The 14,259-nt window shown below is 39.0% G+C and overlaps 1 protein-coding gene across 1 annotated transcript in view; it reads right to left on the bottom strand.

Moving 5' to 3' along the window:
• Nucleotides 1-14,259, bottom strand: part of CELSR1 (cadherin EGF LAG seven-pass G-type receptor 1) — a 265,440-nt gene that overhangs the window by 32,405 nt on the left and 218,776 nt on the right. Inside the window, exons 15-20 of the mRNA XM_073328377.1 lie at nucleotides 12,373-12,556; nucleotides 10,889-10,990; nucleotides 8,627-8,721; nucleotides 7,655-7,864; nucleotides 4,794-4,977; nucleotides 1,059-1,202 (exon numbers count right to left, since the gene is read on the bottom strand). Coding sequence (XP_073184478.1) covers nucleotides 1,059-1,202; nucleotides 4,794-4,977; nucleotides 7,655-7,864; nucleotides 8,627-8,721; nucleotides 10,889-10,990; nucleotides 12,373-12,556 — 919 coding nt within the window. The remainder of the gene's footprint in view (nucleotides 1-1,058; nucleotides 1,203-4,793; nucleotides 4,978-7,654; nucleotides 7,865-8,626; nucleotides 8,722-10,888; nucleotides 10,991-12,372; nucleotides 12,557-14,259) is intronic.

Raw genomic sequence — 14,259 nt, 5'->3', positions numbered from 1 at the left:
TAATGATTCCATTTGGGCTACTCTCTCTGCCTGTGTTGACCTTGTCTTGTGGTTTTATCTCAACTTTCTTCAAATGTCTCAAAGGCAGAACTCTGTATCTTTGTAAGAGGTACACTTTCAAACATATCCTCCACCTGCCTGTTCCGGTTAGACCTTCTATTTGCCTTTGCTGTCTGTTAACTTGGCATCATCCTTGATTCTGGCCTCTCCATCTTTCATACCATGTTGTCTGTAAATCTGTCTTTTACTTGCTCTGCACACCTGTGCCACCACTGACTCTGTTTCTGCTGAAATTCTCATTCATGCCTTCACAGGAGACCAGGTGCATCTAATGTCCACAGTTTTCACTTACATACTGTGGATTTTATTGAGTTCCTAAAGAAACAGGGCCATGTTCCTGCTATTCTGGGGTGAATAAGAAACAACTTCCCAGTCTGGAGAGAACAGCTAATCTCTAAATACAAGTTTCATTAACAATGATGTTTGAAGGGTTTCTGATACAATCATTTGCAGTATCTTCCCTTCTAGAATAGATATAAAAAACAGCAGATCATCAAACTGTCAGGTGTAAATGCTACAAAAATCTGAGCTGTACGGTTTTCAGAGAATCGTCTAGCCCTAGAACATATGTCAGTCTATAAGAGCTTCCCCTACTCGGGCAAGTTGACAAGATATGACTGTACTCGGGCCAGCTATAATTTGGATGGATGTGCTGGGGAGCCTGTGGGTGGGGGGAGGTCATGAGTGCTGCCAATAGTGCTAAAGGCCATTCCTGTGTGGAATAAAGGACAGGACCATTTCTATGCACAGTGACAGAGCAATGTGAGGGGACTGGTGAATGGGTATAGCAAGTTTCCCAGCGCAGAATGCTCCCCTTAGTGCCCTGAAGGCATTATGTCTTACAGATCCACAGAGTCATTCTATCTCTACATAAGGTTCACTTGATGTATATGATTGCCCCACCTCTGCCCCAGGACAATTCTGCCTCATAAGAGGCATAACTGATCCCTAAGATTCGATTGGAAGATTACTACTGAATATCTGGAGAGGTGTTTTACCTTTTCTATCTGAAGGTTTGAACAAAGTATCAGGGAACAAAACAGATGACTCCAAATCTTTAGGATAATCTTCTTTAATCCTCTCAAACCGTGGTACTTTAGCGCCCGTAAAATTAGACTTGTCAAATATGTCAACAGCAATAACTGTGAAAAAAAATTAAATTCCTCATAATATTAACTTAATTTCAATCATATAGGGTATTATCCAAAAATGAAATTTTACCGATACTTTAGAAAATCCATAGCATTAAGAAATTTGAACCAAAAAATATGCCAATGTAATCAATAATTATTGTAATCAAATAATTATTTCCAGTGACGACTAAAATCGTATGTTCCAGCATTATTTCATATTTGGAGAATATAAAGGTATATGCAGTGCATATGTAATGGTTACAAATTTCACACAAAAAAGATTTCGTATTAGTAAAGTGCTGTTCTGTCCTGAACATAAACTATCTAAAAATGGCAGATTCCAACTCAATAGCCCAACTTCTTGTATGAGTTGAAATAGCCAGATCTGCTATTTCAAAAATAAGTTTTTACTATTTTTTTCTCCTGTTTGTACTGCAGAAATAACACAACAAAGAAAATGAGCTGGATGCAATTTCTGAGCAAGATAACAGACTTGCTAACTAAATCCCAATGGCAGAGCCATTTTTTATCATTTTTCATATTTTATCATTGCCTTTAACTGAGATGCACATCTGTACCTGAGGTTAGAATTTGTACTGCGGAATCTTTATTGCTGCTGATTATGAACAAACTGGAAAGACCTAGCTTGACTTTCATATCCCAGGTTATATGCAGTGTTGTAACTCTGTGTAAGTTTGAAAACTTGCCTCACCCACTTAGTCTCTCTCATATCCCAGGTTAGGCACCAAAGCTAGCAGGTAGAAAATGTATTTTTGCTAACAAACAGCAAATTTCTCTAGTGCTCATTGAGAGATAAATATGAATGGGCACGGTCAATTTTCAGAGTCAACTGCACTTTATGTGATCTTCTGGAAAAGTATAAAATGTAAACTTTTACATATGGTAGTGGGGAAGAAGGCTGGTAAGAGGGATGGTAGGAGGGACAAAAAGGAGGGATGCACAGGACTGGTGGTCAGGAAATATGGATTCTATTCCTAGCTTCATCATACATTTCCTGTATGGCGTTGGAAAAATCGTTGCCTTACTTTTTCCATATGTAAGTTGGGGATAATAATACTTCCCTAGTTCACAGGAGTACTGTGAAGCTTAATGTTTGTAAGATGGTTTAAAATCATTGGACAGGAGGTAATATAGCATGGTATGATATTACATTGCCACTGATGTGGAAATTATTTATTTTGTCTATATGAAATATTGTGTGGTGGTCAGCAACAGGAGAACATAGCTATACAAAGTGCTGCAATATTCTTGACAGGACATGTATGAGCTAGAAGTTTAAAAAAGACATCTTTCAAAAACTAAGTTAAAAATTATAATACTTCTACTGCTACTCATATACTAAAGGTCTGACCCCATGGCTTAGTTTTAGTGTTTGCCATGCAAAAGAAGTGGGTTAGATTCCGAGCCTCAATCTCTTGTTCCTTGGAGAGGTTAGGGATGAGAATACTTCTCAGCTCTACCCTATCCCTGCATTTCTAGCTACTCTGGGGCTCATCTCCAGACCCCCTGGCTGTTTTGCAACTGCCAGAAGTGTTTATAGTGTTTGGTTTATAACTTTCAATTTTTTAAAACCTCAGAAGCTGCCAATTCAGGCATTTTAATAAAAATTAAAATTGAGAAGCTGGAGCTGTGGAGGGTAACTGTATCAGGCTCACTGCAGGTTTCTGTGTGAGGAAATGTCCAAGTTAAGCACTGCCAATTCCCAATCTTTCCCTAGTCCCTAAATAATTCCCAGATGAGTTGTTAGTCAACCCTACTAATGCAGCACCCACCTAGAAAAATTGCTCGAGAGAGAGAGAGAGAGAGAAAAAAAAGAAACTAGTCAGTAGAGAATTGCCTTGCCCCTTAGAAGCTACATCCTTCTGACCTCAGGCAGAGCTGATGAAAAATCAGATTTTTCATCCAGCAGGAAATTCAGACATTTTGAAATGAGTTGTCATGCCAAATTGGGATGAAAAGTTGAAATACCAAAAATTTTTGAGGAAGGGAAAGTTCAGAAAAATTTGCTTTGGAAATAGCAAAACATTTCATCAATCAACACGTTTTGTTTCAGTTTGCTGAACAGGTTGGCTTGATTGATTCAACTTTAATCTGTTGCACCCTGAGCTGCCACAGTGTGTCATCAGAATTGTAGTTCGGGCATCTCATGCCTCCATTTGCCTCTATGGGCAGGTCTCCCAGTCGGACTGCATTTCATACGGTGATACACTGTGGTCATACGGCTCCCATGATGCACTGTGTCAGATCAACCACAGGGGAGAACATGGTGCCACATGGGAGATGTAGTCTAGGCAGGGAGCCTGACCCATAGGGGAAAATGGGGGTATGAGACACCTGAACTACAATACCCATAAGGCACCATGGCAGATAAGAATGAAACAAATCAATGCTGAACTGACTCAAAATAAAATGTTTCAATCTGGGTTGATCAGACCTGAAATATTTTGTGTCAATTTTCCCAATGGAAAATCAAGTCATTTTGGCAAAATCAAAATTTTCTCATGGAAAATTTTAGTTTTGTGGAAATGGCATTTTCCACTGAAAAAACATTTTCATGGAAAATTCCAGACCAACTCTCACTTCTAGGCTCCAACCATTCACACAGAATAAAAACCCTATTGGTACATGGAATGGAATACAGGCTGAGTCAGGGATATTTCTTTGTGAGTTTCTCTCTCCCTCTACTTGAAATTTTGCTGATAAGCTTTTCTGCCATGTAAGACTGGATTTTCCTGCTTATTTTAATATAATCATACTTACCATTTACCTAGCACTTTATGTTTTCAACGCTTTGAACAAATATCAACTCATTACTTTTCACATAACCTCTGTGAGGTAGATTGGCAAGAATTATCATCTCCGTTTTGCAGATCAAAAGAAACTGACACAACAAGATAACATTGTAAGTCAAAATTAGAGTAAGAGTCGGGATTGGAAATCAAGAGGTTCTGGCTCCCAGTCTTCTGCTCAGTCCTTTAGACCATGCGGCTTAGCTGTTGATAGCTTCATCTGGGCTAATATCTTGGTTGTAGAAGTACTCTACTGAAAACTGTGTTTTTTTCAGAGGAATTCTAGAAATTCCAGTGCTTGAGGTGGGTATATTAATGTGTGGTTGCATATTTATGAAAGAATCTTAACTCATGTCACTATAATATTCTGATTATTGGAACAGTCTCAAGACCCATCAAGATGTCATGAAAATAAATATCTTCCGACTCTGGAACTGAACACCCACCATAGCTCTGTGAACCCTTAAAATCCGCATATATGTTCTGGCAATTTACAGTTTTAGAAACACATGGCTTGCATTTTGGCTCAGGATTCCAAGCCAGAGAGCAGAGAGCTCTTTCAATGCACATGTAGCATTGTCAAGGGATGAGTTAAACATGTCTGGAGAAAAATGTTGGGGGCTGTTCCCTTCAGACCCAGCATTCTGGAGCTTTTCTCTTATATAGCCTTGGCACCCTTGGCTGTTCTCTGCAGAACACATTGCTGGTCCAGTGGATGGACAATACCTGATGCTCTCAAGTGTCAGGGAATTTCATCTAACAGAAAAGACAGTTTTCAACAGCTACTCACTCATATTTGTGGCAATAATGACAAAAGGTTTCAGGTAAGTTTTCTTCATGTTCTGGGCCACTGTGTTGAAATATTCCTCATAATGTTTCAGTAGGTGGGATGTGCCACCCTCTGTTCGCTGGATCTGCTCCCAGTGCTCCTTGGTGTTGGGGTTCAGAAGGGCACTACCCACTTTAACGATGTTCTAGGAACAAAAATAAATGTACATTTAAATGATTAGAATACCCAATACAAGGCAACCGAGGGAGTTTAGCTGGCTAGGTTTCAAGTGAGGAATATTGTAAACGATTTGCATTACACATAATGAAACATTTTGATCCAGGCATGTTCTGCTCCAGCCTTATCAAATAAATGCACACCTTTTAGTCACCCTCAGGTTGTTTTACTTATAAGAAATTCCTTCAAGCTTTTCATTAGCAACCTGCGCAATGATCAGAGATTATAAGGAAGTGTTTTTTTTAAAGCAGGAAACCAATCAAGACAACTCAGAAGGAACATCTAAACATACTGGCTTTGCCTCTCACAGAGATGAGACAGGACAGGCAGAGACTGCTTGCTAACTAAGTTAGGAAACACCCCTGGGGAAGTCAGATGAATAAGACTTGTTAAAAATCTCATTTTCCAATGGGAAGACATGGTGTCCTATCTTACAGAGTGATATTTCTGTAGAATCATCAAGGAATCTATGAATCAGTCCCTGTTTTTCATCTTTTTGGGGAACATATGTGGCAAGAACTAATCTTAATTTGTGATTACAAACTCATAATCATGAAAGAAAATTGAAATTATATGTTGGGTGTTCTTCCATTTCTATGTTGTGTTAAAATAAAAATCTGTTGAAAAAAAAAAAGGCTCTGGATAAACTTCTCCATATACAGCTCTTAGTTAGGAGACTAAACAAAATATTACAATTTTTACAAAATATTACAACCTTGAGACACAACAGAAAAGCAGTAAACAAAATATTACTGTATAAGACTCAATTAAACAAGAACACTGAAATTGTTACAAAAAGCTCTTGGAGCAAATGTAGAAAACACTATTGTATGGTATCAAAAACATAACATATGAGGATAAACTTGGATACAATTATGGTAGAAATTAAATTACGCTCCACAATGTCCTAGACTAACATGCCTATAACCATCCTCCTAAAACGTTCATTTGGCTGGCAGGGGGGAAAGATGCTTCTTAAGTATTGGTTTGAGATAACAAAAAGAACAGACAACATCTTTACAAAGGACCCATATATCACCTGGTTAGCTAAAACCACAGTGCAGCAGAGTATGGAAGCAGCCTTGTAACAGAACTCACCAATTTTCATGATTGCTATTTGCATTACCCACTCTGCTGCATTTTACAGTCTTCACTCAACAATAACCAGCAAACTTCTTCTGCTTTTCCTTACAGTCTCTCAGCCTAAACCATATCATCTTCTCCATATGGGTTCTCCTTGTTAATGACACATTAGATGTCCAAAACATACTTATTTTAATTCTTGCTCTCCCCTAAAAATACTTAGGCAGCTACTGAATATTATGGTGGGTATTTTAGTGCTATGTACATGAAAATATTTAAAATAAATGGAAGTCAAAATTTCAAAAGTAGATTATTTCTCTTCCTTTTTTCAGAATAACAGCTGTGTTAGTCTGTAGTCACAAAAAAGAAAAGGAGTACTTGTGGCACCTTAGAGACTAACCAATTTATTTGAGCATAAGCTTATGCTCAAATAAATTGGTTAGTCTCTAAGGTGCCACAAGTACTCCTTTTCTCTCTTACTTTTTGTTCACACTTTTATTTAACAAAACCCACTAAGTTCTTACGCAATCCATCTCAAGGCTTGGGTGTGTAAATTCATCCAAATCCAGTGCCTGAAGCTACAAATTTGTTGGCACAGTGTTTGCTTTAAGTAAGAAAAAAATAATCTCTTAAAACCTGGGGAATCTAAAAAGACAACTGTTTCAAAAGTCTTTTTCATTATTTGTAAACTGAATTACCTAAGATACTGAGAAATTTTCTACATCAGTGAGGAAACCACTTTGTTTCTAAGTTGCAATGAACTCTCTATTTTTATAGAATTTTTTTAGACCTTGATACTCCATCAACAACAGATATTTGTCTGCAAATTAACACTAGCGCAAACAGTGCATCAGTGCTCTTCTGTGGACAGAAAACCAGGAAAAGGAGTATTATTACAGAATACAAAATTGTCAGAAAAGTTTTTAAAGAATTCTGCAGGGGAGCTTTGGTCAAAATACTACTTCAGTTCTAATGAAAACAACATATAAAACCCAGAGCCCATAACAGGCCAATTACAATTGTGTTTGTATTAGAAATGCATAAATAAAGGATTCTGATTGTGTATTCATTTTCTGTAAGGGAATAGCTACACTGGAAATTATAGGCAAGGAATGATACAGATGTACATTTATTAATTTTTCACACTCCTCTAAAAGGATTTTTAAATCCAATGTGAGGACAACAGGATAACCCACCTTCAGAGTTAATTCACCTTTCAACATTTTATGTACTATATTGAAATGAAAGTTTGGTAAGATCTGGCTGGTTTTCCATTGAACAGAAGAATGTGACAAACAAAGCTATTTTACTCAATATTAGCACTTTCCCTCAATTACTTTCTAGTTCTGAGAATTCTGCTTTTTGGATGGTACTATGATGAACTTTACCTATCATCTAACTCCCTACTTGGTCAAATTTCATTTCAAACTATTCCGAAGAAGGAATAATTTGTAAAACAGATTAAACAACATTCACTCCACATGGGTTTGAGGTGAACTCATTTATGAATTTCTAAATGAACATATCAGTGAGAACCTATGAGCACACAGTATCTCTCTTACTTCATTGAATTCCGTATCTCTTGTCGCAGCTAGGTCAAACCCTTGCTGCTGGCTCTCATACTGCAGGACCCTGATCATCAGCAGGTATGCTGTCCTCACATCATTGCCATACAAGGAGTTGGTGTACTTGGTGGCATTTTGCAGCACTTTAGCAATCTGTATGGACTTATCTCCATCCAGTTTGGTCTCGTTGAGATGTAGTTTTTCATTCTGAAGTGGAAAGGAGAAAAAATAAGGGAAAACAATTTTGCAACAGTCTTAGTTCAGTCATTCCAGTTACAAGGACACTGTTGCTTTCCATCATCTAGAGATTTACGGGACAGAGGAATCATCTGATCCAAACAGAAATACTACTGGGAAAGGAGGGGAGAGGACATTGCAATGGAATGTGCATGACTGTCAGAGAAGGATAAAGGTTCTAAAGCGAAATGCAGGGTCTGAACGTTCACACAGCTGGCAGATGGAGCCTGGTGGTGTCAAGTTGGAGACTGGGATTATCTGAGATGATGAGCATTAGAAGCAGGAACTAGAGAAGATAACAGGGGTTGGGGATTTTATTTACTATGTACATTAACATCATGTGGGTTTCCCAGCATGCAAGACAAAATCTGCCAAAGATGAGCATTTAAAAACAGGATGACACATCTCCAAGGGCCTTTACCAACAAACAATTACTAAACTCATAGTAAATTCTAATAAATCCCCAGGAAAATGTTGGGTCAGATATTCAGTTGTAAATCAGTGTTATTCCACTGAAGTCAGTGTGATTGGGGGCCACAGCGAATGTCTCAGTATTTGGACACTGATGTAAACAAATACGAATACAGTCTTAGTAGCCGTCACCACATTTGGAAAGCTATATATCTATTCATTTCTTCGTGTTCAAAGTATTTCTATTAAGTGTAGACGCTAGTGTGTATTGGACAGGTTGATAAGACTCTGGCCTGCTAAGAATAAGGAAATATTTCCTACCATGATTTTAAGATCCACAAAGCTAACGGTGGTACAGTTAAAAAGCTCAGGAGGGAGCCAGCCTTTCTCACTATTACAGTGCCGAACAGCATTCCCTGAAGAAAACAAAACAAAGGATTAACAAGACCTACAATAGTTCTGCACAAATCAATATAGAATTTGTAGAAAATTAGCTTTTTACTTTCAAATCTCTTAAAGAAAAACACATATTTCACCTTGCAAACTAGGATTCCTCAGCCTCAGGAAAGTTACACAGTTTATTGTTGTTCATAAACAGATTTCTCCAACAATGGTCTATGTTAGCCTCCAGATATCTGTCTGAACCTGTCTCATGCTAGCTGCCAAAGCATCTTTTGATGAATTAAGCAACCGTGAATCTAAGAAAGATTGTGCAATTCCTAAACACCAAAGATGAGAGAAACATCTATCCATTACAGGTGAGAATTCATTCGTTCAGTCAGGTGGGTATCCTGGATAAATGCTAGCTGCGCTTCACAACATGTGAGCACTGTCAGTATTACAGTTAAGCACATTGTTCACAGTGAACACTTTAAGCGACAAATGTAAATTCCTTTTTTCATTTGGACTTGTTTGGAAGCAGCTTTCTATTTAATTTAATTTATTCATTATTTCAAATTATTTGCCAACTAATTTCTACAGCTGTTTCTTGGTTTGTAGATTCCTTGTGAACAGCTGATTGTGGGTATTTGCTTTTCAAAAATTTTAGCTATGTTCGTTATCTCTGACTGGAAACAAAATCTCATGATATTGTTTCTGACTAGCTGTGTGTGACCTAGGCTCAGGTTTCCAGTTCAAATATCCACATTTGCAAATACAAAATTTGCTTTCTGCCGATGGTCTGGAATGTTCACTTAAAATTTGCTGTTTCCACAGACATCTCTGCCTGTTCTCTCATTTGCTAGAATACACACAATCACAAGAGGAATGCAAATATCATTGATGAAAATTTATTTTATGCAAAAATTTATATTAGTTGAAAATTTAAATAAAGTTAGCTTAAAAATGTAATTTACCCTACCCCTACCCGGCCTGGGAAGTTCTCAGAACTGGAGACTCAAGGGCTACCAATTTTCCTCAGACATATGGAGTCAATGCTGATACTCCATGGTGCTACTTTTAAAAGTTATACAATCATTTACAGTTCATTCCACTTGCAAATGATAACAACAGATAAGAGTTGGCAAGTGCAGAAATGAGATAAGTAGTTACAGAGATTTCATTTCCCACAAACAATTCTCCACAAGCTATGTGAGAATAATCTTATTTTAGTCCATTGTTGTAGTCTAGCAGACAAACATATTCAGTGAAACACTCACAGCTGCTAGTGTTTGCTGTCCAAGAGCCTTTCTTTTTCCCTATTCTCTTCATTAATAATACTTATTTAAGAAAAAAGCTCATATTCTCCAAATAAACAATGAATTTCAATAACAGAAACTTGCTTGGAAAGTGCGTTAGAATATTGTCTAATTTTCATATTAGATTGTCATTCACTTGTTTCCTTCATCCCACACACATACACTTTTGTCACATGTGATCCATCCCTTTAGATATAAAGGATAATAGTCATAACAAAATGGTGGAAGCACAGATGTGTCCATTATAATCAATGTTTTATTTAGAAACATTAATGTAGCCCAAACCTGCAGCTGCTACTCCTCATACAGAAGGAAAAGTCATGCTTACATTCTTGATAAAATGCAATCATCAGGAACCTCAAATGATGCAGAAAGGTAAAGTGCTTGATGGAAAATTTTAGCTACATTGTACCTCTGAAGTTATATTAGCAGAAATTTAGTAAAGCAAATACCATATAAGTACTCCACATTTTATCCCTGTCTACATGAGTTATATCGCTAAAGGTCATGTGTAATCCATTATGCGCTGAAAACAAAACATAATAATTACTTTATACAGTGAATGGATACTGAAACATTTGACTGTGCTCATTTAAAACATATATTGTTTTAGACTCTCTTTTCCATATTACATTCACTTGTTTATTTATCTACTGCATTTTTAATGTTCTGCCTTTCATTTGTTAACTGGAATGTGCTTTAATTAATTCTTGATATGGAAGTTATACCTAAATAAATCCTTCAGCTTGTGACAACCACAAGCTACACTGTAATCTCTAGACTTTTAAAATAAATTCTTCTCTATGTATACAAGTTTTTTCACTCTCATTTTTTCCCATACCAGAGCTTCAGATAAAAATGTTAATGTTCTACCCAGTCAACTTACCCACTGATCCCTTGGGACATGGCACAGCAGCTGGCTGTCCAAACTTGGTCTGTGGCCACCAAATGCCAGCTTCAAATGCTTTGGGACACCCATTGTAAATCACTGTGACAGGAATAAAGAAATAATGCAATTCTTCTAGCAATGTAAAGTTAGGGAAATAATAGTAAGAATACATTTACAGCTGCAGAAAGGCTTTCTCCACACTTAGAACCTTACTGGAATCTCCAACAGCTTCCATAGGGAGCCATTTATATTTGTTCTCTTTTCAAAACCAGTGTTCCCCAACCTTTAACCTGAGTGCTATTCAATCGTGCAAGCAAAGACATACATGCCAAGGAAGTGTCATTATTAATTTGGGACTCTGGATGTCACACCATATACACTGTATAACTTTAGCCACCTTTCTGGGCGTGAATTTCCACTTCACTTTACCCTGAGACCAAGAACCAACCATCCATGTGGGAAGGTAAAATATACAAATCATTTGAAACCATCGTCAATGTGGCTTCATGGCTAGGCCAGCAGAGGGCACCCTAAGAATCATAGAATCATAGAATATCAGGGTTGGAAGGGACCCCAGAAGGTCATCTAGTCCAACCCCCTGCTCAAAGCAGGACCAATTCCCAGTTAAATCATCCCAGCCAGGGCTTTGTCAAGCCTGACCTTAAAAACCTCTAAGGAAGGAGATTCTACCACCTCCCTAGGTAATGCATTCCAGTGTTTCACCACCCTCTTAGTGAAAAAGTTTTTCCTAATATCCAATCTAAACCTCCCCCACTGCAACTTGAGACCATTACTCCTCGTTCTGTCATCTGCTACCATTGAGAACAGTCTAGAGCCATCCTCTTTGGAACCCCCTTTCAGGTAGTTGAAAGCAGCTATCAAATCCCCCCTCATTCTTCTCTTCTGCAGGCTAAACAATCCCAGCTTCCCTCAGCCTCTCCTCATAACTCATGTGTTCTAGACCCCTAATCATTTTTGTTGCCCTTCGCTGGTCTCTCTCCAATTTATCCACATCCTTCTTGAAGTGTGGGGCCCAAAACTGGACACAGTACTCCAGATGAGGCCTCACCAATGTCGAATAGAGGGGAACGATCACGTCCCTCGATCTGCTCGCTATGCCCCTACTTATACACTCTTATATAAGAGTGGTGCAATCATCTCCTCCTACACAGACTCCTTTACATAACTGATCTTAACAGGCATAGGGAGCAGGACGTGTTAGCGACTTGGTGCACAGCATCTCAATTTGAGGTTATGATGATGCTAGCAGACGGATTCATATATCTATGTTTCAGAAATAACAGGACAAGAATGTTTTGCTTTCTTCTTAACTAGCACTTTCCTCATTTGGCATAAATTAGATAAACTATTAGCCTCAGTTAATACTCTTCTATTTCTTTAGTAATAACACTTAATAACATTGAAAGTAATAACATTTTTTAAAAATGCTGGAAGCAGTTGATGGCTGAAACGTATGGTACCTTCGCAGCCTTGAATGGTAACCTCAGCAAAAGGATTGTCGCAACGGTTACACTGTCGCCCAATCACTCCAGGTTTACAAGGACACTGTCCTGTCTCCCTGTCACAGGATCGAGTATGAGAACCAGAAGGGAAGCAGTCACATGGATAACAGGTGTCACTGCTTTGTGGTCTGTAGTAGTTTGTCTGGAAAAATAAAGAGATAGACACACAGTATTTTAATTCTGCCATATTTCTTATAACCCCTTATTAATTATATTTCTTAAGGTCTTCCTGGATGGCTTGTGAGTCTGAAAAGAAGAATTAATGAGCGCCCAGACACTATGATGTTGGGGGCTTTAAAAGTGCACAGATAAAGAGGTTATTTATTTACACAATAACTTGAGTTCTTTGAGATGTTTTTCCCCAATGGGTGCTCCACTATAGGATGTTCATGTATCTGAGCATGCTCAGCCAGAGACTGTGAAGCAGCATCTGTGGGCCTGCACCTATAAAGAGCAGCTCCTCATGCTCCCGTAGGAGGGCATAGGAGAGAGGCGCGGACCTGCCACCACTCAGTTCCTTCTCAATTGTGTAGCCAGAGACTCTGAAGCAGAGGGGAAGGAGGGCGGGAGGTGTAGCACCTAATAGGGACAAAACATCTCAAAGAACTCAAGTTACTGTACAAGTAAGTATCCTCTCCTTCTTCTTCATGTATATGTCCCTGTGAGTGCCCCACCATGGGAGGCTCCCAACCAGTAAATCAACATGCAGGTGGGTGCTGATGAGGCAAATCCGAGACAGTTTGAAACACTGCATCATCAAAGGTAGGATCAGCCCTGGAAGCAGGTAAAATGTCATACTGCTTCATGAATGTGAGAGCAGACCTGCAGATTTCCGCTATGCAACATCTTTCAAGAGGGCTATAGGTACGACTGAGCCCTAGTGGAATGTGCTGTCACTCTGTGAGGGGGCTTATTCCAGCAGTCTCCTAGCACATTAAAATTAAATTGAGAACCATTTCGACAGCCTTTGCAGGGAAATGACTGTCCCATCACTCTTTCAGCAAAGGACACAAAGAGTCTGGGAGAGATCCTAAAGGTCTTGGTCCTGTCTAAGTAGAGGGCGAGAGCCCTTCTGATATTTAGTGTGTGTAGGCTAGATTCCTTTCTGGAGGCAGGAGGCTCTGGATAGAACACTGGTAGATGGAATTCCTGATTAACACAGTATTCCGAAGAGACCTTAGGGAGGAAGTGGGGATGAGGAATTAGTGTGACCATGTCTCTGGAGGAGTAGTGAATGGTGGGTCTGCCATGGGCACACCAAGTTCTCCCATTCATCTAGCTGAAGCGATGGCTATAAGGAATGAGGGCTTGAGGGAGAGGTGGAGGAGAGAACAGGTAGACATTGGTTCAAAGGGAGAGGGGGCATTCCTTAAGGCACAGAGACCAAAATTAAGGTCCCAGGGAGGAGCAGGGTTTCGTACAAGGGGAAACAAGTTGTGTGTCAGCCCTTAAGGAATCTGGTTGTGATAGAATGAGCAAAAACTGAGAAGCTCCCAATGGGTGACTGGAAGGCTGGGATAGCTGCCAGGTATATTCTGACTGAGCTCACTGACAGACCCTGAGTCTTTAAGTCCAATAGGCAGTCTAGGATCTTGCAGAATGGAATTTCTAATCTTGAGACGAATGAAGAGAACACCTGAAATAGAAATGTTTCCACTTCTGGAGGTAAGTTTTGTGAGTAGTAGGTTTCCTGCTACATAGGCGTACTCACTGGACATTATCTGAACAGGTAAGCTCCATGCTAGAGAACAATCTAGGAGCAATGCCTTCAGATTTGAAGATGAGATGTTGGGATGGTTCATGGTGCCCAACTTCTGTGACAAGAGATCCTGCTGGAGAGGAAGG

Source organism: Lepidochelys kempii, chromosome 1 (genome assembly GCF_965140265.1).
Source record: "Lepidochelys kempii isolate rLepKem1 chromosome 1, rLepKem1.hap2, whole genome shotgun sequence".
NCBI lineage: Eukaryota > Metazoa > Chordata > Testudines > Cheloniidae > Lepidochelys > Lepidochelys kempii.
Note: the sequence above shows the minus strand (reverse complement) of the source record. Positions and strands in the feature narration are given on the sequence as shown.